A 21533-nucleotide genomic window follows, 5' to 3' on the forward strand; every position below is an offset into this window, starting at 1 on the left:
AGATAGTTTCCTCTCTCTGAAAAAACTTTCAAATATAAATATAAACATATTATTCTGAAAATTGTTGAATATACAAATTAAAACAATGATTAAGTTTTAATTGTATTTGGAAAAAATGGTGACTCAACTAGCTTCAATTCTATCTTAAGTTTAAACAGTCAAAGCTAGCTGATTTATTTTGTTTGGAAAGTAAACACATTAGGAATTAATTTCACTCAAATTTTACCAATGCCACAGTTCATGAGGAAATTAAAAAAGCTGATGAGACTTCTAAGTGCATTTTTCCCATTATAAGAATGTCATAGATTATTAGAAAACTATAGGAAGTGTTAGTATTTCACAGATCTGGTAATTTTGATCAAATCATACCCTTTGATTTATAGCAGAAATAGTCATATACTTATTAAGAATGAAATCAGTTGGCTCTGTCCCCATAAACACACAGTTTATCAGTCTTCTCAGATCAAGGAAAGGGAGAACTCAAACCAGTTTTATTAAAGTGCTGAAAAATGGTAGTCAAATGAACTTTTGAACTTCATAATCAAGCTTAAAAATTTCATGTGTCTTATTCTGTGTAGTCGCAATATGATTTTCTCATAGGATTTGTAGGTTTACAACTTTCAGGTAGCTTGGTTTGTTGTGATGCGCTTAGTATTTAAAGCGTGGTAAACCCAGCACATGTGACTATCAATTTCCCTTTTCTGACTCAACATGATTTTAAAAAGCAGGTGTTGCACATAGTCATTACACGCCTCTTTTTAATTTGTTAACTTATTGCCACTTACTCTTCTAGTGATTATAGAATAAAGTGATTATAAGAGGTCTGAACAGGTATCGAATTCATTTTTTTTTTTTTACTACTTTAGGCCATTCAGTATCATCCTTCTCAAATATTTGTCTGATTCGTGCTGAAATAGCTCTAGCAATGGGAAAACGAATTACCTTCTAAAGTGAAAACTAAGACTTTCTAAATGAAAACTAAAACTAAAAACTTGCCGTTTTCTGGGAAATTCCAATGATTAGAAGCACTTCAGATATTTCCTAAGTGCGAAGTATGTCTTATTTTCTCAGCATTAAATATGTGTAGCTTCTGGTGGTAAAGATGTTGAAATGGTCTTCAAAAATTTTATAACATACTAACAAAATACATAAGTTTTTTCATAATTGGTATTTTCTCTTTAAAAAGACTTGATAACAGACTAGCTGATGTTAAATTTCTATATAAATTCCACTCTAGGAATCACCCTGGCCATGACATTTGCTCATTTAAAGATGAATAATAAAAGGGAAAGAAAAGAATAATTCATGGCACAGATAAAGAGTAATATGTATTTCCTTATGAAGTTTCTATCTTTTGGTTTAGGTTTTATCCTCCCGATTAAACCAACTCAAGTTTTCTGGAAGTCTTTTAAAGATTTACAAATAATTATTATGTACAATTCTTCCTTTCTCTCTTCTCCGTCTTTCCCAAGTTTTAATTTGTCTGTATTCTGTTTTCTGGACAAGTCCCATCATTAGTAAAACTTCACATTCGCTAAGGCTTCTTATCTCCAATGGACATGTCACTAGTTCTTTTAAGATTTTCTCAAATATACAGTGACTTTGAATCTCCTCAGTAAAATTTTCAATTAAAAAAACCCCAAACTCCTCTCTGTTGATACACATTTTAAATGTCACCCAGATTATATACCATGAATTACCTGATTGTGGAGAAAAAAAATCAGAACTATTACTTTTCATTCTGAAAATTATTCTATTGAAGGAAGAGTGATTTAGATTTTTTTGTTATCTGCATAACATTCCTTACATACACTCTCCAATAAAATTCACTGGTTGATTCTACAGAAAAAAAAAAAAAGTATACAAAAAACTTAATCATTTCTAAGCATATTTATAATAGTTTGTATTTCAGAGATCTCACATCTTATCGATGGGTAGATATGAACGGTTCAATAAACCCTTTTCCATATTTAAGTAGCAGAAGAAAAACATCATTACTTATACTAAAGCTCTTTTACAGTCTTGCTACCTTCTAGTTCTAAATCACATGCAGTAACTTAACTGTTTTTTTCCCTGAGTGAATCATGTTTTGCCTATAAAGATGTAAAAAATTTCTGATATAAGTGAGAGCAGAACTGCTTCTGGAAATTAAATAAAATGATATTTATTTTTATAAATACTAGTTTATTTCATAAAAATATAAAAATATAAATATACATTTATAAAAATATGAATGAATTAACACAAAGACATTCTTCAACTAAATAAATATGGCAGTAATAGTCATTCCTATTTCTTTAGGGATATACTTTTTCATATTAATTTACAAAGCAGTTGCACAATGTTTAATAGTAAAGGTGACTGTAAGTCAGTTAAGAAAACATTTATAAAGTCTTTATAGTTAAGTAAAGGCACAAAAAGCCTTTTATGTAATTTTTATTGATTATTGATGTGATATACTTTCCTTCAGAGATTGTTAGGCAAAGAGAGTGAACTGGTTATTATTACTTTTTTTAAAAATCTATATCATTCGTATTCATTCACAGAAACTTACTGATTAAGCAAACCCTTACTAAGACAACACCTACGTATTGTTTGTAATTTCAAATTTTTAAAAATTTCCTCCAAGGAAGAGAATGTGGGCCACTCAATCTAGTAACAAGGAGAGCACTTCCAAAAACATGGATCAAGTCATACAATACTCTTAATCTCGGTCACTGTCATCACCCCCATACATATCGGCAAGCTTTTTAAAACGAGGCCCCCAGTCGCTGAGGTAATCATAATCTTGGTTACAATCTGCTGTGAGAGACTCCAAAGAACTGAGTGAATCTGCAATGGAATCATTCCCTTCATAGGCATATGTTGCCAGTGAATCATAGGGTGGTGCACTTGGGTCTGAGTCATTTTCTTTTAATCTTCGGTGGATAAAATCTTGTACATCAATATTTTCCCACAGAGGCACAGTCCTCCTTATCTGAAATATAGTTTCAGGCATTACATCTCTTCTAAGTTTACTGTCTTCTCTTGCTTCTGGATTCCTTAATGTGCCAATGTCAAAAGCTTGGGTATCTTCTTCACCGCCCCCTTCATCGTTGTAGGTCACGATGTTGTCCCGGACATCGTCTTTTGAAATTATCAGAGGTTCCTTTTTCCTCTGCCTCTTCAGTGCAGCAAACAGTACAACTAAAACTATGAACAACAACAACAACAACAACAAAGAGAAAATAGTGAGATTCCATGATTCAGGTTTAAGTTAAATATAGCACACTTTGCTGAAGGAGGTTTGTGTGGTATGAGAGATGCTGAGATTTGTTTGGACAGAGTAACTACCCTACACAGATACAGGGTGCCTTGGGCCAATGACTAAATGTCCTGCATTAGTAAAGCAATAGATTTTACAATCCCTTTATTTACTTTCAAGACTCACTGTCCTTAGATTTCTGGCATTGCAAAGGCCTTATTCAGTTATGGCTAATTCATTTAGCCAACTGATAATTATGTGATTCTTCATTCCTCTCAACAGTAAGCTTGCTTAAACACAATAAAATTCTAAAGCTATAGTCATTAGTATCCCAAGAGAAATTAAGCACCAATTTAATATTTTCTTAATGACTCAAGGGTATATATACAAAACATTATTCACATATATGCATATGTATGCATTATATATGTGCATATACTACACACATGCATATACATATGTGTGTATATATACACATAAATATATACGTGCTACTGATCTAATTCCTCCCAGTAGCTCATATCTGTTTATTTTTTATTTTTATTATGTTATGTTAGTCACCATACAGTACATCATTAGTTTTTGATGTAGTGTTCCATGATTCATTGTTTGCATATAACATCCAGTGCTCCGTTCAATACGTGCCCTCCTTAATACCCATCACTGGACTCACCCATCCTCCCACCCCCCTGCTCATATATGTTTAAATTCCTTTATTGACTTGGTTTTGAAAGCCTACTTAAAATCTGAACTATAACTCTATAATTGACAATATAAAATTCATTCTAACTTATCTTTAACCTGTACTCATCTTACAAGACAGCTCAGACTAATTATCTGGTTACTGAAGATTTCCTTGACGTATACAGTTGCTTTGGAACTTTCTGGCGAAAATGTTAATTATAATCCCTCTCTTCACTATTCAATATATTGTTTTATTATTTACATACCCATATTATCAGGCTAATTGTGAACTTCCCCACAGAGAATATACTTTCTTGTTTTTTGCTATATTACTGAAATTTAACATATGTGTATATGTGACAGTGAATGTATGCAGAATAAATACGCTTTGCAATTTACACATGCACTTAAAAATATGAAAAAAACATATGATTTCCAGGATGTAAGTTTTCCATTGGAAATGGACCAAGTCCCTAATTTTATATATAAGAAATGTTAAGAAATAAAGTTAATTTTGCTAAAGCACCCTTGCACATTGCATGGGAGAAATAAAAAAAACAGGGTCCCCTTACTTTGGGCAGCTAAATGTTTTGTCAATACTATCTCTGTTTTAATAAAAAAGAAGAAAATGTTGGCTCAAAATCTGTCATTTCTTTTCTCAATTTTTGTATTGAGATTACACAAAGCAAACTCATTTACATTAAGACCACATTTCACCAAGGCTTTTGAGTGCATTATAACTCCATTAAAAGCCTGTCCAATGCTATCATCATATTGACCAACATACTTTCCTTAGCTCCTACTAATTGGTAGAAAGAATAAAAAAAAAATTCATTTGAAGCATCTTCAGTTAACCTCCACAGAATAGGGATATGGGTGCTGAGGTATTATATTCTCCACAGAATATGGGTGCTGAGGTATTATATTCAGAATCATCTTGGAGACAATTAAAAAAAAGAGACTTTTTCAATAAAAATGGAACATATTTGTACTCTTCCCTATTAAAGGATGAAAATAAGTTAATTAATTCCAAGATAGATCTGAAACCCACCAATCTAGTGAATCATGGAGTAAAAATGTCCCTTCTAAATTTAATATTAAATTAATTTATAAATTCTCTACTTTTCTCAAAATTTTTATAAATTCTCACTATAAAAGAACAACAATATAGTCAAATTGTTTGAAGGGTTTCTTAGCTAATATAATATTTATTAACTTCCACAAGTGGACCTTAGAATATTCTAAGTTTTTTTCCCCTCTGTTGGGTCAAAATCACCTACTTCGTTTCCCCAGCCTGAGGTTATTTATTGAATGGAATTTAGAAAGGTTAAGATAAGGAATAGAAAAAAGTGTATCATTATGTTCATTAATCTGTAATTGAAATTTATTTCTATTACGAATATCAGAATATACAGTTACTATAAAATCACTAGAAAGCAGGGATATTTTATATTGCATTTTAGTTATGACATATCTCAAATGATCATTAGACTTGCACTAGAACAGGGTACATATGACAATAAGCACATTTTGCTTTTATTTCTTGTTTAATTGGATGCACACATTTCCTTTTGTCTGATACATATGCTACATTTTGTCTAATACATTAATTTAAATTATCATTCTAAATACTTCCCATAAGCTTCCTCTGACTCCCAAGGTGTCTTAAGGAACCAAAATAATTAGAAAAGTCCTGCCTCAGATTTTAGTCCTTGACTTTGCCTTGTAACATAGACAAACTCTAAGAACTACATTTCTTCAGACTGTAATAGGTAGGTTTAAAGTATCATTGTCCATGCTATATCACTCTCTTGCTAAGAGTAGTCTCTCTTTACTATAGAAACTTAGAAATTTAGTTAACTGTGTGCAAACAACAGTTGTTGGTGAGGATGTGGAGAAAGGGAACCCTCGTGCAGTGTTGGTGGGAATACAGACTGGTGTAGCCACTCTGGAAAACAGTACAAGTTAAAAATATTACTACCCTATGATCCAGCTATTACACTATTAAGTATTTAACAGAGGATACAAAAATACTAATTCAAAAGGATATATGCACCGCAGTGTATAGCAGCATCACCCACAATAGCCAAATTATGCAAACAGTGCAAGTATCTATCGACAGACAAATGGATAAAGAGGTGGTATATATCTATACCGTGAATATTACTCAGACATAAAAAAGAATGAAATCCTGTCATTTGCAAGGACATGGATGGAGCTAGAGAGTATTATGCTAAGTGAAATAAGTCAGAGAAAGACAAATACCATGTGGTTTCATTCATATGTGGAATTTAAGAAACAAAACAGATGAACACAGGGAAAGAAAAACAGAGAGAAGCAAACCGTACATAATATAGACTTGTAACTAAAGAGAACACACTGAGAGATGCTGGAAGACAGGTGGGGAAGAGGGATAAGTTAAATGGGTGATGGGGATGAAGGAGGGCACTTGCTGTGATGAGCCCTGGGTGTTGTATGGAAGGTTGAATCACTATATTGTACACCTGAAACTAATATTACACTGTATGTTAACTAAGTTGAATTTGAATAAAAACTTAAAGAAAAGGTGAAATCACAGCAAAAATGCTTTAGGAAGTTTGATAACAAAACCTGAATTAGAACCAATTTTAAACTAAAATAATAGAAAACCACTCCATATATAAGCAGCCAGTTGGGAAGGTAGAAGGGCAGAAAGGTGGCAGACTTTTCAGAATAATGAAACAGCCTTCTAGGATTTCTGCATAGGAAAAATATGCAATTTAGTTTCTTAATGTTATGGTATCTCAGCTTGTTTTGGGGGTCCTTTTGTTCCCCCCATGTGTGCATGCTTATCTTTATGTCTGTGTGTATTATCTTAATATAGAAATGCTAAAAATCAAATTTGTAAGGTACATATTTCCATGTTGTTAGAAATTAGGAAAGTAGAACTGTGTGAGCAAATAAAATATAGTATCAGTAGCACTTAGCCAAAAGGGAAGCCAAAATTTATTTTCCGTGGGGAGACAAAAATATTTTATAGAAGAGCTGAACTTTCCAGCAGCAGTTCTGAGATGTGGATTGGTGGTATGAACATTCTAAAGCACCCTGAGAAAATGTTTTTCTAAATAGTTGGATCATTTTAGCTGAGACAAATGTTTTCCCCTCACTTTTCATCAATCCCCCACTGAAGTCCTGCAAGGATATCTGGCCAAAGGGATTTCATCCAGATAGCTTGAAAGGATTTGCTGTGAAAAGGAGCCAGCACATATGAGCACTGGAACATAAATTTGGCTGGCTCTCATGCCCTAAGCATAAGCATTTTGGATGAATATTTGATGGAAACAATTTTGGGGGGAATGTTTTACAGTGGAACAACAGTTTAATTGAATTAAATTGTTGTCCTGTTAGGGCATGCTCAAATAAAACATTTGCTATTGAAAGCATGACTTTAGAAAACATTGCGGGACTAGGTATGACCACAATGTCATAGTGATATTTTTAAAAAATGAACTTAAACTTTTATTTTACAGCTATGTTTCACAAATTACATGAATAAAAAGTTTATCTTATCTTGACAATTTAAATGCACTTGCCAATTAGGTGTCTAATATACATAATTTAATATTTTGTATATTAGTAATTTTGTTTAGTAATTTTATTAGTAATTTTGCTTGTAATTTTATTAGTAAAGGTTGTCTTTGTTTTTGAGAATAATGGTTTAGAAGGAAAATTCTGAAATAGACTTATGAGTTTGAATGCTCGTTAAAACCTTTCTAAATGAATGAATTTATACGTTTAGTCTTTCTTGAGAAGAATCAACGTATTTATCTTACACAGTTGATATGTGTTAAATCAGTTATAAAATTAAATATCCTTAGAACAGTGGCCATGGTTCGTTAGCACTAAGCAGTATAATATAAAATAGATTTAAAATATGTGTCTGTATATGTGTATATAGCACTAGTTATTATCTTTTTTTTTTAAAGATTTTATTTATTTATTTGAGAGAGAGAGAGACAGAGTGAGAGAGCATGAGAGGGGAGGTCAGAGGGAGAAGCAGACTCCCCATGGAGCTGGGAGCCTGATGTGGGACTCGATCCCAGGACTCTGTGATCATCACCTGAGCCAAAGGCAGTCACTCAAGCAACTGAGTCACCCAGGCGCCCTTATCTGTTTTTTATCTCTGGATAGCTAGACCTATCTCAGAGAGAACTCAATTTTTTTTCCAGTAGAAAGAACCATTTTATAAAAAGTTAACTATTTCAACATTTAGCTCTAGAGAAGTGTGCTTTTCGGTTGCACCATCACTGAACGAGAAGGGAGAGACTTATTAGAGTGAAATGAGCATTCGGAAGTGTAGCTTACCAAGTAGGATGATGACACAAAGAAGGATGGCAATGAGGGCCCCTGTGCTCAGGCCAGCTGCTAGGACCAAGGCCTCTGCATTGCAGGACTGCATGTTTCCTTGATTATCACAGGCACACACACGGATAGTGAGTGTGCCAGTGCTGCTCTGAATTGGATAATCATTGTCAAAGATTAAAATCGGCAGTAGATAGGTGCTCATTTTGTTGCGGCTGTACCCATCCTTTCGAGTCATGATTCCTGCTGTATTATCTAGGGGGCAAAAAAAAAAAGTGAGGGAGAAAAAACTCAGACCAGTTTTTAATTTTGCATCTGAAGATCTCAGTTTTAGCTTAAAAAATGTTCTATACCTTTATTATCTACAATGGTGAAGTTCGGATTGAGAGGAAATTCTGGTACCGGTTCAAAGAAAAATTTGTGGCCTCGGGGAGGGTCGTCTTTGTCCATGACACTGACAGTCTGAATCAACTGAAACCAAATCAATAAATTAAATAAGGCACAACGAAAAGCAACTCTTGTTGTTATAGGACATTTTAAGTCAGTGTTTGTGTTTTAAAGATATCATTGACATTAAAGAAAGAAAGAACGGGCCATTTTCAGAAATTATGCCAAAGCTTTTTATGGTTCAGTGTAGTGTAACAATTAGTTAAGGTTAAAATATGTTCATCAAGTATTACTGTGCAAGGTGTCTCTATGATCACTGTCTGATTCTTGGCTCCTGGAATATCCAACCTCAAAGAACAATTTAATCAGTCCAACATCTATCTTTTTTTAACATTGTTAGAGAACACCAGTCTGTTTTATTAATAATTGGTTACTAATCTGTTGCCTCCACTAACTAACGATTGTCTCAAAGGCAGAGAACATAACAGATGCATTTTTAAAAAAAACAAAAGTGATTAGCACAGCTACTCCTACAGATCAAGAACACTATAAATATAGTTTTGGAAAAATAAGCAATATGGTACATAATACCAGAAAGCAGAAGATTCTAAAGCGATGGGACGATCTGACTACGATCATATTGCATATTTTATTCAAAGTTTTGGTTTTTCTTTTAATGGTATCTGTAAAGTGTAGGAAGATATAAAAATAATGCCTTTAATATTTCATAAAATTAGGTCAAAGTGGAGAAATTACAACACCTCTTAACTGTACTCACTGTAAGTCAGAAGTGTGCCTTACTGTGAAGATGGAGCAGCAAATAATGGGTCAGTCAGAAAAATTCCACTGAACATTTTATAGGGAAAAAGCACTAAGCTACCCATCATGGGGCCTGTTTTTCTAGTCACGGGTCTGCAATCTGGTGCGACTTGAAATCAACAGCCATTTAATTACTCTTACTTTCAGATTTCTTTTCCACAAAAAAGAAAGAGTTGCACCACTTCCAGGTGTAACAGTGCAACTTCTGTGATGAACAGTTATTGGAATCTCACAGCAGTTTGACATACCTGTTGTCTTGGTTATTGTGTACCCTCTACAGCCATACTAACCTGAGTACTCACTAGTCAATACCATTTCCCCTTTAATTTAATATTAACTAGGATTTCACTCATTTTATTGGCAGAGAGTCATGGAACCTTACTTTTGTTTATACAATGCTTCTGAAGGTGCACGATTATTAATACAAATGTAATGCACATTTTCTCCTTAGGAGATTGGATCATGACCTAGAAAAAAATACTTTTATTACTTAAATACTTTCGTTTAACCTCCTGTTCCAGATTGGCAATGATATGTCTAATTTTTAGGAATAATTTAGACATAAACAACATCAGTCCTATGGTTATATGGCTGAGTTCTTAAAATGAGTAGATGGGCCACTGTTTATGCATATTTTAATAGAGAATACATATCAGTAAGCTTAAACTATATTTTCAGCCTTGTTAATTTTAACAAGCAAACTGATTTCTGCCAAGTGTATGAACAATGACAGAAATTTTAATAGTATATATTAAAATAATTATTAGTTAATGTCAATATACTTTATCATTCTCAAATACTAATTTTAGTGTGTATCAATCACTCACATGGGTCAACAGAAGAAAAGTATATTAATAGGCAAATAAAGAAAGACTATGTATATGCTATTGTCAATTGACTTGTCTCTCCAAAATACATGTTCAGATCCTAATTCCCAGTATCTGTGAATGTGATCTTATTTGGAAACAGGCTCTTTGTAGATGCCATCAAGTTAAGATGATACCGTAGGATTAGTGTGGGCCCTAAACCAATGAATGGAGTCTCATAAGAGGGAAATGTGGATACAGAGAAATAGAAAAAGAATGTCATGGGACAGTGTGCACAGAGATTTGGAGTAATTCTTAGAATCCAAGGAATGCCAGTGTATTCCGGCAATTCCAGAAGTTAGGAAACAGAGTCCTCTCCTAGAGTCTTTACAGAGAGGACAGATTGCTGACACCATTGATTTCAGACTTCTAGCCTCCAGAACTGTGGGAGACCACATCTCTGTTATTTTAAGCTCTCTAGTTTGTGGTAGTTTCTCATAGAAGCCTTAGGAAACTAATACATCTGTGAAGATTATTTTAAAATGGCCACACATTTATGAAAAAATGTTCAGCCTGAAAAATTGGGGAAGAATCCATGTTAAAATTATTATGAGATATTACTATTGGGTGGACACTTAAAGTCTAGTGTTCCAATAAATAGGCAAAACGCTAGGTAAATGACCTATTTGGGAAGCTGTTCGGAGGCATTGGTGAGTATTTATATATGCAATTTAATTATTCTTGCTTCAAAGGTTGTATCAAAGGAAAAGAGTACCAGGTAGTGTATAAATATAAATGTATTATAATGCTCATTATAGTGCTATCTGCTAGAGTAACATTGTGTTTATAAACCAAATTTCTGTTAGTAAGTGGATAGTTGAATAAGCTAATTAATGTATAGCTGTACTATAAAAATTCAGCATCAAATTAAAAAGAATCATTTACTAAATTGAGAGTATGTCCATTACATGTTGCAAAGTGAAAAAAGAAAAACAATCTTTAATCCAAATAACTGTGTAATGATTCTTTTTGGCAAATAATGATAATACCCCATTTTTATTCTTGTATATTAAGTGGAATCTCTGTCTTGGTCTGCTTGTTTGGGCTGCCATGAAAATCACTGCAGCCTGGATGGTTTCAATAACAGAAATTTATTTTCTCACAGTTCTGGAGACTGGAAGTCTGAGATCAAGGTGCCAGCTTAGCAGGTTTCTGATGAGAGCTTTCTCTCTGGCCTGCAGACATCTTTGCTACATTCTCACATTGCCTTTCCTTTGAGTGTGTGCATAGAGAGAGAGACAGCGATCTCTCTGGTGTCTCTTCTTTGAAGGACATTAATCCTCTCCAATCAAAGCCCCAACCTTAGGATCTCATTTAACATTCATTGCTTCCTTAGAAGCTCCATCTCTAAATATAGCCATTTTGGGGGCTAGGGCTTCAGATGAACATTTGGTCCATTGCAATCCTCACTGGAAGAAAAGGAGGACAGTATTTCACTTTTTTTTTCTATATTTAAATAGACACAATAGAATTATATATGATTCTTAACATCTATCTACTTTTTTTCTTTAAAGAAGTATCTAAATAACTTGTTAAAATTTCTTTCAGTGAAATTTGTGCAGTAGCTGTCATTTATAAAATACCATATTAGTGTCAAAAATGAACATACTCTGCATTTGCTTAAAGTTACTTTAGAGATCTCTTGTATATTAGGGGGACTTTGCAAGAAGACTTTGTAACTCTTGTACAATCTCATTTTATCTCAATAATGTTAAAGTTGACAAATCTCAAAGTATAATTTATCAAACCAAAATATCCTGCCTGAGATTAAAAGAGGAAAAATATAATCAATGAGACAATTATTGTGATTCCCTTTATACTAACCCAGAACAATTTCATTTTCATACTTCATGTTTTATTTAGTAATATATTTCCATTCTATTCTTGAATATAACTCAGTATCAGCATAATTATGAATCCAGGGAAGAACTTTCCATATATATATTCATTATATACCCTGTATATAAATTAAAGCATATATTAAAACTTTTCCTATTACATATGACTTTCATAATAAGAACAACTTCAGAAGTCATCTGATTAGATCACTGTGAGTGTTTTGGTAAGGGGAGATGAACATGTGACCAAGAGGATTGACAAGGGTTTGCATAAAAAAAAGTTGGTGCAAGTGAATTAATATAATGTTATCTGCCTTTGTGAAGAGGAGATATATTTTTAAAGTTTATAATAATTTTATTTACCTGCCCAGGTTTTGCATTTTCACAAACAAATGTTTCATAGTACATGGCAAATTCCGGAGCATGGTCATTTATATCTAGAATTCTGATGAAGACAGGGATGTGGCTACTTTGTTTTGAGTTATCTGCAACGAGAACATGTGTAAGACTTCAGTCTCATTTACAGAGAGCGGTGATACCTCTCACCCCATTTGTAACTTAGCAACAGATCATTTCTGTGGTATTCACTTTCTCAATTGGATTGCTGATGAATAGTTGAGCTTTCTTACATGGTCCAGATGGAAAGCATGATTAAAAAGAGGAGAATATGATTGAGAATGAAGTATTATTTGTCAGACATAATTTTCTTAGATTAATTATTTTTAGGAGGTTAGATTGTATTTCTATCCTAGAGTAAGGCATAAAAGAATATCAAGTTTAAAAAGTGGATATTCGATAGTCATTAAAATAATACAAGTATCCAACACAGTCTGATGTTGCTAATGATAAAATCATCCAAGAAATAGAGTCTACGGAATGCTATTATTTTACCACTTTGGTGTTCAGGTGGATTATTTCCCACTCACTTATTTCTGTGGCTGTAATGGTGATGTTGTGCCAAGGAGATGATTCCCGATCGAGGGGTTTCAAAGTGAAAATAGAGCCATTTTCGGAGTGAATGCTAAAAATCCGGTCCATATCAGTATGCCGATCAATAGAGTATCTGGCAGAAAAGAGATTCATGAATCTAGGCATTAAGAATCTTAATTCATCTGCTATTTCTTAACGTTATAGGCAATTTAAGCAATGTTCTCATAGAGTCATGACCAGTAAAATGCTGACAACTTTCACAAATTTTTGTTTAATATAATTGTCATTTACACGGTTTGATATATTTGGCCTTTTCCATCACTACTACTCTATGATTATATGTACTTTAGAGTTATTATTTATACTCCTGAGTCCTTGTGGCAACCTTTAAGTGAGTTTTTAATTGTCACTTGATTTGCTTAACCTATCATAGACCTGTTGCAGTGCCTGAAACATAGTAATCAGTCATATTAAATTTGATAGAGTCAATTGCATTAGATAAATTAAAATTATGCTAAAAAACACAAGAACATGTGTCCACGGAGTCCTTATGACTGTAAGTGAATAGAGAGAAGCTGCTGTAAAGTACATTGCTCTTGAATGGCTCTCTATTTAAGGAACATCTCAGATGAATAAAGGTTATCCTCCAATCTATTCCTCTGAGCTATTGCAGATAAAAATGAAATGACATATTACACAGAGTTTTATGACTCTTTTCTTCAAGGCTGGCTATGGAAGAGGTCATCATAAACTTTGTATCACTCCGTGGTGGGCAAAATAATGCCTCCCCGCCTCCCCCCAAAGGATGCCCACCCCCTAATCCCTGCCCTGGGACTCTGTTACTTTACCTGGTGAAAGTTAACTTTGAGGATGTGATTAAGGTTAAAGTCACCGAGAAGGGAGATTATTCTTGATTATCTAGATAGGCCTACACTAAGCATATGAACCATTTAAAGTGGAAGAAAAAGGCAGAGATGGGGTCTTGAGAAATAAGACAGGAGGGAAAAAAGAGATTTAAAGTCCGAAAAGGACTTAACCTCTCATTGCTGGTTTGAGGACAGCGGAAAGGAACCACATGCCAAAGAATACAGGCAGCCTCTAGAAACTCAGGATGAACCTTGAGCTGACAGCAAGAAAATAACAATTTCAGACCTGTAGCTGCAAAGAACTAAAGCCTGCTAATAACTTGAGTGAGCAAGGAAACGATTTATCTCCTACAGTTTCCAGACAGGAATGTGGCCCTGTCCACACAAACACCATGACTTCAGTCCGGTGAGACTCATCCTAGATCTCTGACCTATAAAACTGTAAGACAATAACTTTGAGTTGCTTTAAGCAGTAAGTTTATGGTAATTTTTAATGACAGCAATGGAAGGCTGCGGTGGACTTATAAGAAAGATCTTTTAAAAGACCAGCTTATAATAAAATCCTTTCATTATGTTAGGCCGTATTAGGCTATACTAACACTTTACATCTGTTTGAGATTTCTGCTGAGTGTCTAATTAAGCCATATAGGAAAACAAGTTTTTCTTAAACATTACTGTTCATATGAATTACATTAGGATCTTGTTAAGAACAGATTCTGATTCAGTAGGTCTGGTGTTGGAGCTGGGATTTTTATTTCTAACAAACATCCTAGGCCAATTGCATGTTAAAAGCCTATGGACAAGGCTCATACAGTAAGGTTATATACGATGGAATAAACTGATTAGAATAAAGACAGAAAAAGAAAAAAAAAAAGGGAGAAAACTAACAGACTAAACAGCGTCCGGTATAGTTCTCATTTTTCTAGGTATCTTACTGACTTCAGTTAGCAAATGAACTCATTTTTGATCTGGTAAATTGGGAAGTTACAACTCTCATTATAAATGTCATATATTCAGTATCAGGCACTGACTTTGACAAATATATAAGTAATAGATATTGAGCAGCCAATGTTATAAACATGAAATATTTGTAATTTAAAAAAAATATTGGATGAAAATCTATTTATCTAAATTCTTTGATTCTTGTTTGTTTGTTTGTTTGCCTTGGTTGTTCTAATAAAGAATCCATGACTTAGTCTATTGTTATATGAACTATACTGAAATTAAGAGATCCATTAGTAAACTCAGCTTTCCAAAATAATTGTAATAGCTTAACATCACGGGGTTTGCCTGATTTATTTTCTGCTAAACTTTATCAAAAGAGTTTCTCAGACTGACAGATACCATTTCAAAGTGAGTATTTGAGCATGTGGGCAAAATATACATATACTGGATTTTTTTTAAAAGATTTTATTTATTTATTAGCAGAGAGAAAAAGAACAAGAAGAGGGAGCAGTAGGCATAGGGAGAAGCAGACTCCCTGCTGAGTAGGGAGCCTGACGCAGGGTTCGATCCCACTGGGATCATGACCTGAGCTTAAGGCAGACACTTAACCAACTGAGGCACACAGGCACCCCTATATAATTTATCTCGAATATGGAATAGATAAAAGCTTTACATAGTTGGTTTTAGGTTCCTTTCTGTACCTAGTCTCAAAATATAAAACCAGACCCTTCACCTTCTTGTCCTTTGGAAGGGTTGTGCGGTGGGCAATAGAGCCACAGAAAAATGGTGGTATCTTCTCACTTTTTCAATAATCGTAATTGTAATTTTCCTACATGGTGTTATGAGAAAATTGGGGAGATTTTTGATATTTGGTCAAATTATTGATTATATGATATATGGTCACTGCTGAAAAGTAGCTATACTTCTGGTGTGGGAACTCCTAAAGAGATAGAAGGTAACTAGAAGCTAGATACAAAAATAAATATATAAAATACACGTGGTGTATATGTATATCTCCTAGAAGCAAAATTTATATCAGGTTTTAACCAGCAATTCATTGTCAGACAAGGATCTGAAAGCTTATTAAAAAAATAACTATTAATGTACTAAAATTGAGGATGGCAGTCATGTTAAGTTTTCTCTTCTAAATCTCTATTGCTTAATAAATGCTGACATGGAAAAAAGTATAGTGCTTCCTATCTCTAGGTGTCAAGCCTCATACAATTTTAGTTCCTAACATGGACTAGGAAAGCCAGTAGAACATGTTTAAATGTTCTGTTTTACTTAAATAATTAAATACTTTCACCAAATTCTGCTAATGAATAAAACAACCCTAAAATGAATGCAAAGAAAGCAGTGCGAAAAAAAAAAAACTATATATATATATATATATATATATATATATATATATATATATACACATACATAACTCAACCACATCTATGTATTGAGTGGAATTCAATTTATAATATTTGCCTGAATATATTTCTTTTGATTGTTGGAAAAGTCAGTAGCTAGCCATTCTGCTATGGCTAATCAGACATTGGATTTTTTTCCTACTGTTAGCATTGAAGATCAAAATGAAAAATAAAATTCCTTTGTACTCATTGTTACTTGCCCTGGAGATGAGCATGGGGCTTTCTATGGTCGAGGAATAGATAACAATTCTAACTTTATGCAAGTGCAGCTTTGACATGCTTGGAGCTTATGTGGTGTCAGAATAAGTTTCTGACTACCCTATTTGTAGATTCAATCTTGAAAGGTACCACTTTCCAAGTGAAGAATTCATGGTGGAGAACCACTTCGACAATTTAGAAATGGCTCACTTTAACACGAACACTGAACACTTCCAGGTATATATTCAGAAATTTGCCCTAGTGCAAATGATGTCTCACAATTTGTCAAAGCCCAGTGATAACTGTCTTTTGTTCAGCAGCCCATATTCTGTTTTCAACACAGAATGGGACATTCTGGTTTACCTATTAGTAATAAATACACTGGATTACTGCAGATGACCAGAAAGAGCTTGATAAACAACACAGGACAAAGCTATCTTCATATTCCAGCAGATGGCCTATTAAAACAACACTATTTTATTCATCTCCTTACATTTAATTTTGATCAGTTAGTTAAACAAAAAAAATGGCTGCTGGCATAACTTCTTAAGTGAAACAAGATCTGCAGAACAGCAAATAAATGCAAAAGAGCACAAGAGAACTGCCTCTGTAGAAGCTGAACTCTGCTTCAGTTTGTTTTCTTTTCATTTTTCATGTTCTTCTGTTAAGAATCCAACACATATCAGATCCCTGTATTTTCATCTATCACAATAAAACACGTAAATTAAATTGCAAACACCAGAACAAATCAGTAGTATGCAGAAATGTGTCAGGGGTAGTACTTCTCTTCCTTTACTGAATGCCACGTACATCTTCCACCCACTAAGTCAGTATTATTACGCTATTAATTTGCTCTTTCCTTTCTAGCTACTGCATTCCAGAAATGTGTTTTCGATCTACGAACTATGAAACTTTCATTGCTCTTCAAAAAGAGAATGTGACTATATAGTAGCAATATTTGAGCAATAGTTGCTCAAATTTTAGCAACTATTGAGCTCAACTATTGAGCAATAGTTGCTCAAAATAGTTGCTCAAAAGTTGCTCAATATTGAGCAATAGTTCAAATTTTTTTTTCAAATATTAATGGCATGATTTTTAAATAATCATGATTTTTAAATAAATGAATATTATTTTATTCTCTCTAATAAAATCAAAGTATTAGAATATTAGAGAAACACTGACACATACACACACACACACCCCCATACAAACATCCATTTATTCACTCATTCCGGCTTAGGGCAGAATCATGTACATTTATTGAAGCATAAAAACATTTCTTTCCAACAAGTTTTTTGTGTACTTACTTCTCAGTTTGACTGCGGTAGAAAAAATTTCTTCTAAAATTTGCTGAACTTTAAATACGTTGAGCATAAAATAGGTGTGAAATGAGACAACATGTTCTTTCAGAACCTGTAAAGCTATAATCAACCCTATAACTTGGGAAATCCATGATTACTAATGAAGTAAAGCAGAGCTGACAACAGCTGCTAATTGTAATCATAATCTCATGTTGCAAGCGGCAGATGTATATCAGAAAATATGTTTGATGAACAGATTTACTGGTGGGTGAGAAATAGTTCCTAAGATTTCCCTGGAAATATTTCTGCATGTTGCTTATCGTAGCCCATTTCTGCTGTGGGGATCAATCCTCCTTCTAAATTCTATAGGAGCAAACGAAAGTGTCACATATTACATGTTGTCTCCTTGTTGAATTATTGCTAGTTTCTCACAGTGTAGTAAGATATCTAAAGGTTTTGTGTGTGTGTGTATGCATATTTCTTTATATAAACAGGCAACAGCCTGTCCTTATCCTGAGGAAATTCCAGATATAGGAAGGGATATATCTGTATAGACTGGGTAGATTATGTATCCATATCTATTTCTATATCTGTATCTGTATCAATCTGTATCTATATCTAATCCATATATATGTATACATATATACATTTTATATATATATAGATGATATATATAGATTGATAGACTGCAACCAAGTTTCCAGCAATCATGTATCCCCTACACAATAGTGTGTTATTTATACAATACAAGTTTATTGAGGTTAATGGCATTATCAAATATTTACAATTAATAAAAATACATAAACCTATATATATATTATAATGATCTCTACTTACTAAAGTTAGTTAGGTGATTGATAAATGGAAACTTTCAAAACCTAGTAAAAGTAGAGTAAAATACCACTGAAGTATCTATTGAGAGAAAAATTTAATAGATGTCTTCTTCACTACAAAACTTCCTATACAAGAGTGACTACATTATATAACTAAAAACATGTTTTAAAAATATTTTGAATGTCCCTTTTTAGCAACTGTAAAATAACAAGGAATGGATTTACTAGTCCCCCCTGCACACGTGCGTGCATGCGCACGCTCACACACACACACACCCCACTAACACTAAATGAAATATATGAAACTAAATGAAAATTATTTTTGAAGGATTACACACCAGCGAACAATGACAATAATCCCAGAGAAAAGAGATAGGATGTGATCCATAAAACTTCCGAGTTTGCTGCCAGGGAGAGGTTCCAGACAATAATACAGGAAATGAGATACCAGATGGAGTCTGTCAATCTCCTGCATTCAAGCTGATAGTCCATGTCGAGGACAAAGTGTCTAGAGTTTGAAAGGCTGAGTAATTCATGGGAGAGAGCTCCACAAAGCGGGAACTACTAAAATCTGAAGAAAATATAACTCAAGTTTTCAGCTAAGTTCTGATCAGAACATATTTGGATATAGCTAAAGTTGAAACAATAGAAGTAATCAATCACAAGGATTAGGAGGGAGCAAAACTATGAACTGGCATGTTACTGGGAATAGTTCTGTTTCCACCAACCTAAGAGGAGAAATTCGTAACTCATGGGGCTTTGGTAGACTACCCAGGAAGGTCTTACTTGATTTATGGGGCAAAATTAGGTCTAGGAAAAGGGCGCTAATAAAGCACAAAAGCCAGGTCCAAAAGATTAAGACGTTGTGAGTAATTTAAACACACATCTGAGGGGTGCCTGGACGGCTCAGGTAAGCGGTTGAGCATCTTCCTTTGGCTCAGGTCATGATCCCAGGATCCTGCTCAGCAGGGTGTTTGCTTCTCCCTCTGCCCCCCTCCTCCCCCTGCTTGTGCGGACTCATTCTCTCCTCTCTCTCTCTCTCTCTCACTCATGGTATCTCTCAAATAAATGAAAAAAATTAAACACATCTGAATGCAACTCAAGAGTATATATGAAGATGCGAAGCTAAAAAAAAAAAAAGAAAAAAGAAAATGCAAAGCTACTTAACACTAAACACAGTAAAACCACAGTGTTTGTCATCAAGTCAAAAATTACAGGCATGCAAAAAAACAAGAAAATATAGCTGCCAGGAAAAATCTGTCAATCGAAAACAACCCAGAAATAACTCTTCCAGAGAAGAGATTATAATCTATGAAATGAAAAAATACTCTAGATGGAATTAAAGCAGGTTAGATATCGAAAGAGAAAAAGATTAATAAACGTGAAGATGAAGATGAATGGGAACGATTTAAAATGGCTAAAAGGGAAAAAAAGAAGATAAATAGCACCCGTGCACTGTATTGCACATATAGGAAACCTAGCATAATTATAATTAAATGCCCTTAAAGAGAAGAATATAGGGCAAAAAATATTAAAGGGACTTGCTGGAAACTTTTCCAAGTTTGAGGAAAGCCATAAAAATCACAGATTCATGAAGTTTTATAAACTTCAAGTACAAAATAGTTGAAGCATATTATAGAAAGTTACATCATAATCCAATTGCTAAAACCAGTGACAGAAGCTAAAAGCATCCTGTAACACAACTGACAAGAAAAGAAAAATAAACATTAAGGACAATGCAAAATTTTTATTGTATTGGTACAAAAACCAACAACACATCTAAAGGTATACCTAGAGAGAAATTTATTTCTCACTAAAATGCACATATGAGAACAATAGCAGGTCTCAAATCAATGACCTCGGTTTCTGACTCAAAGACATAGACAAAAAGAGCAAATGAAACTCAATGTAAGCAGAAAAAAAGAAGATCGGAGCAAAAAAAGAGAAAACAAACTATTGAAAAACCAATATAACTTGTTCCTTGAGAAAATCAATCAACTAAAAAGTCTAGTCACGCTGGACAACAAAAGAAAGAAAGTAGCTACAAATTAACAATATCACTAATGGCTATCATTACTAGAGTATCAAAAGGATAATATAAATATTATGAACAACTTTTTTCAACTGTGATGAAATTAAAAAATTCCCTGAAAGATGAAGAAAAGGGGGGGAAAAAAAGCCAAACCAGGTCATGCAAGAATTAAGAAAACCTGAAGAGCTTTACAACTACTAAGGAAACAGAATTTGTAGCTATAACTCATATAAGAAAGATAATGCAGTCCTTTGCTTTTAAATTCTGCCAAATGTTTAAGGAAAAATAATATCAATTCTATGCAAACTCTTCAAAAAAAATTAAAAGAGCATCTTATACTTATTGACTGCATTGTGTGAGACAGTATTACCATGACACCAAACCCAAACAGACATTACATGAAAACCAAACTGTAAAATAATGTCCCCGTAAAAATAGGTGCAAAATTATTTTTAAACTTCAGTAAACTGAATTCAACAGTGTATAATGATTATAGTATAATGCAGCTAAGAGGCTTTTATCCCAATAATACAGAGCTTGTTCAATATTTAAAAAATAAATCAAATAATACATCATTTTACTATATGGCCATCTCTGTAAACACAGAAAATACCATTTGACAAAATCCAAACTCTGTTCCTGATAAAAATACTTAGAACAAAAGGAATAGAATAAAATTGACCCTGCAGATGGCATCCCACTGAATGATGAAAGACTAAATGATTTAGTCATAAGACAAGGTAGAAGGTAAGGATTTCTGCTCTTATTACTTCTTCTTAACATAGTTTTGGAGGTTTTTGCCAGTGCAATAAAGCAATAAAAAGAAATATA

The 21533-nt window shown here is 33.6% G+C and overlaps 1 protein-coding gene across 2 annotated transcripts in view; it reads right to left on the reverse strand.

The window, feature by feature from the left end:
- Window positions 1–1909: 1909 nt before the first annotated feature.
- Window positions 1910–21533, reverse strand: part of CDH9 (cadherin 9) — a 132864-nt gene continuing 113240 nt past the window's right edge. For both annotated transcript variants that reach the window (XM_032861913.1, XM_032861914.1), the window contains 5 exons: window positions 13106–13242; window positions 12543–12664; window positions 8623–8740; window positions 8273–8524; window positions 1910–3192 (listed from right to left, as the gene is read on the reverse strand). In XM_032861913.1, coding sequence (XP_032717804.1) covers window positions 2705–3192; window positions 8273–8524; window positions 8623–8740; window positions 12543–12664; window positions 13106–13242 — 1117 coding nt within the window. In that variant the 3' untranslated portion in view covers window positions 1910–2704. The remainder of the gene's footprint in view (window positions 3193–8272; window positions 8525–8622; window positions 8741–12542; window positions 12665–13105; window positions 13243–21533) is intronic.

Source organism: Lontra canadensis, unplaced genomic scaffold (assembly GCF_010015895.1).
Source record: "Lontra canadensis isolate GAN:19392208 unplaced genomic scaffold, GSC_riverotter_1.0 scaffold22, whole genome shotgun sequence".
In the NCBI taxonomy this organism is placed as follows: Eukaryota; Metazoa; Chordata; class Mammalia; order Carnivora; family Mustelidae; genus Lontra; species Lontra canadensis.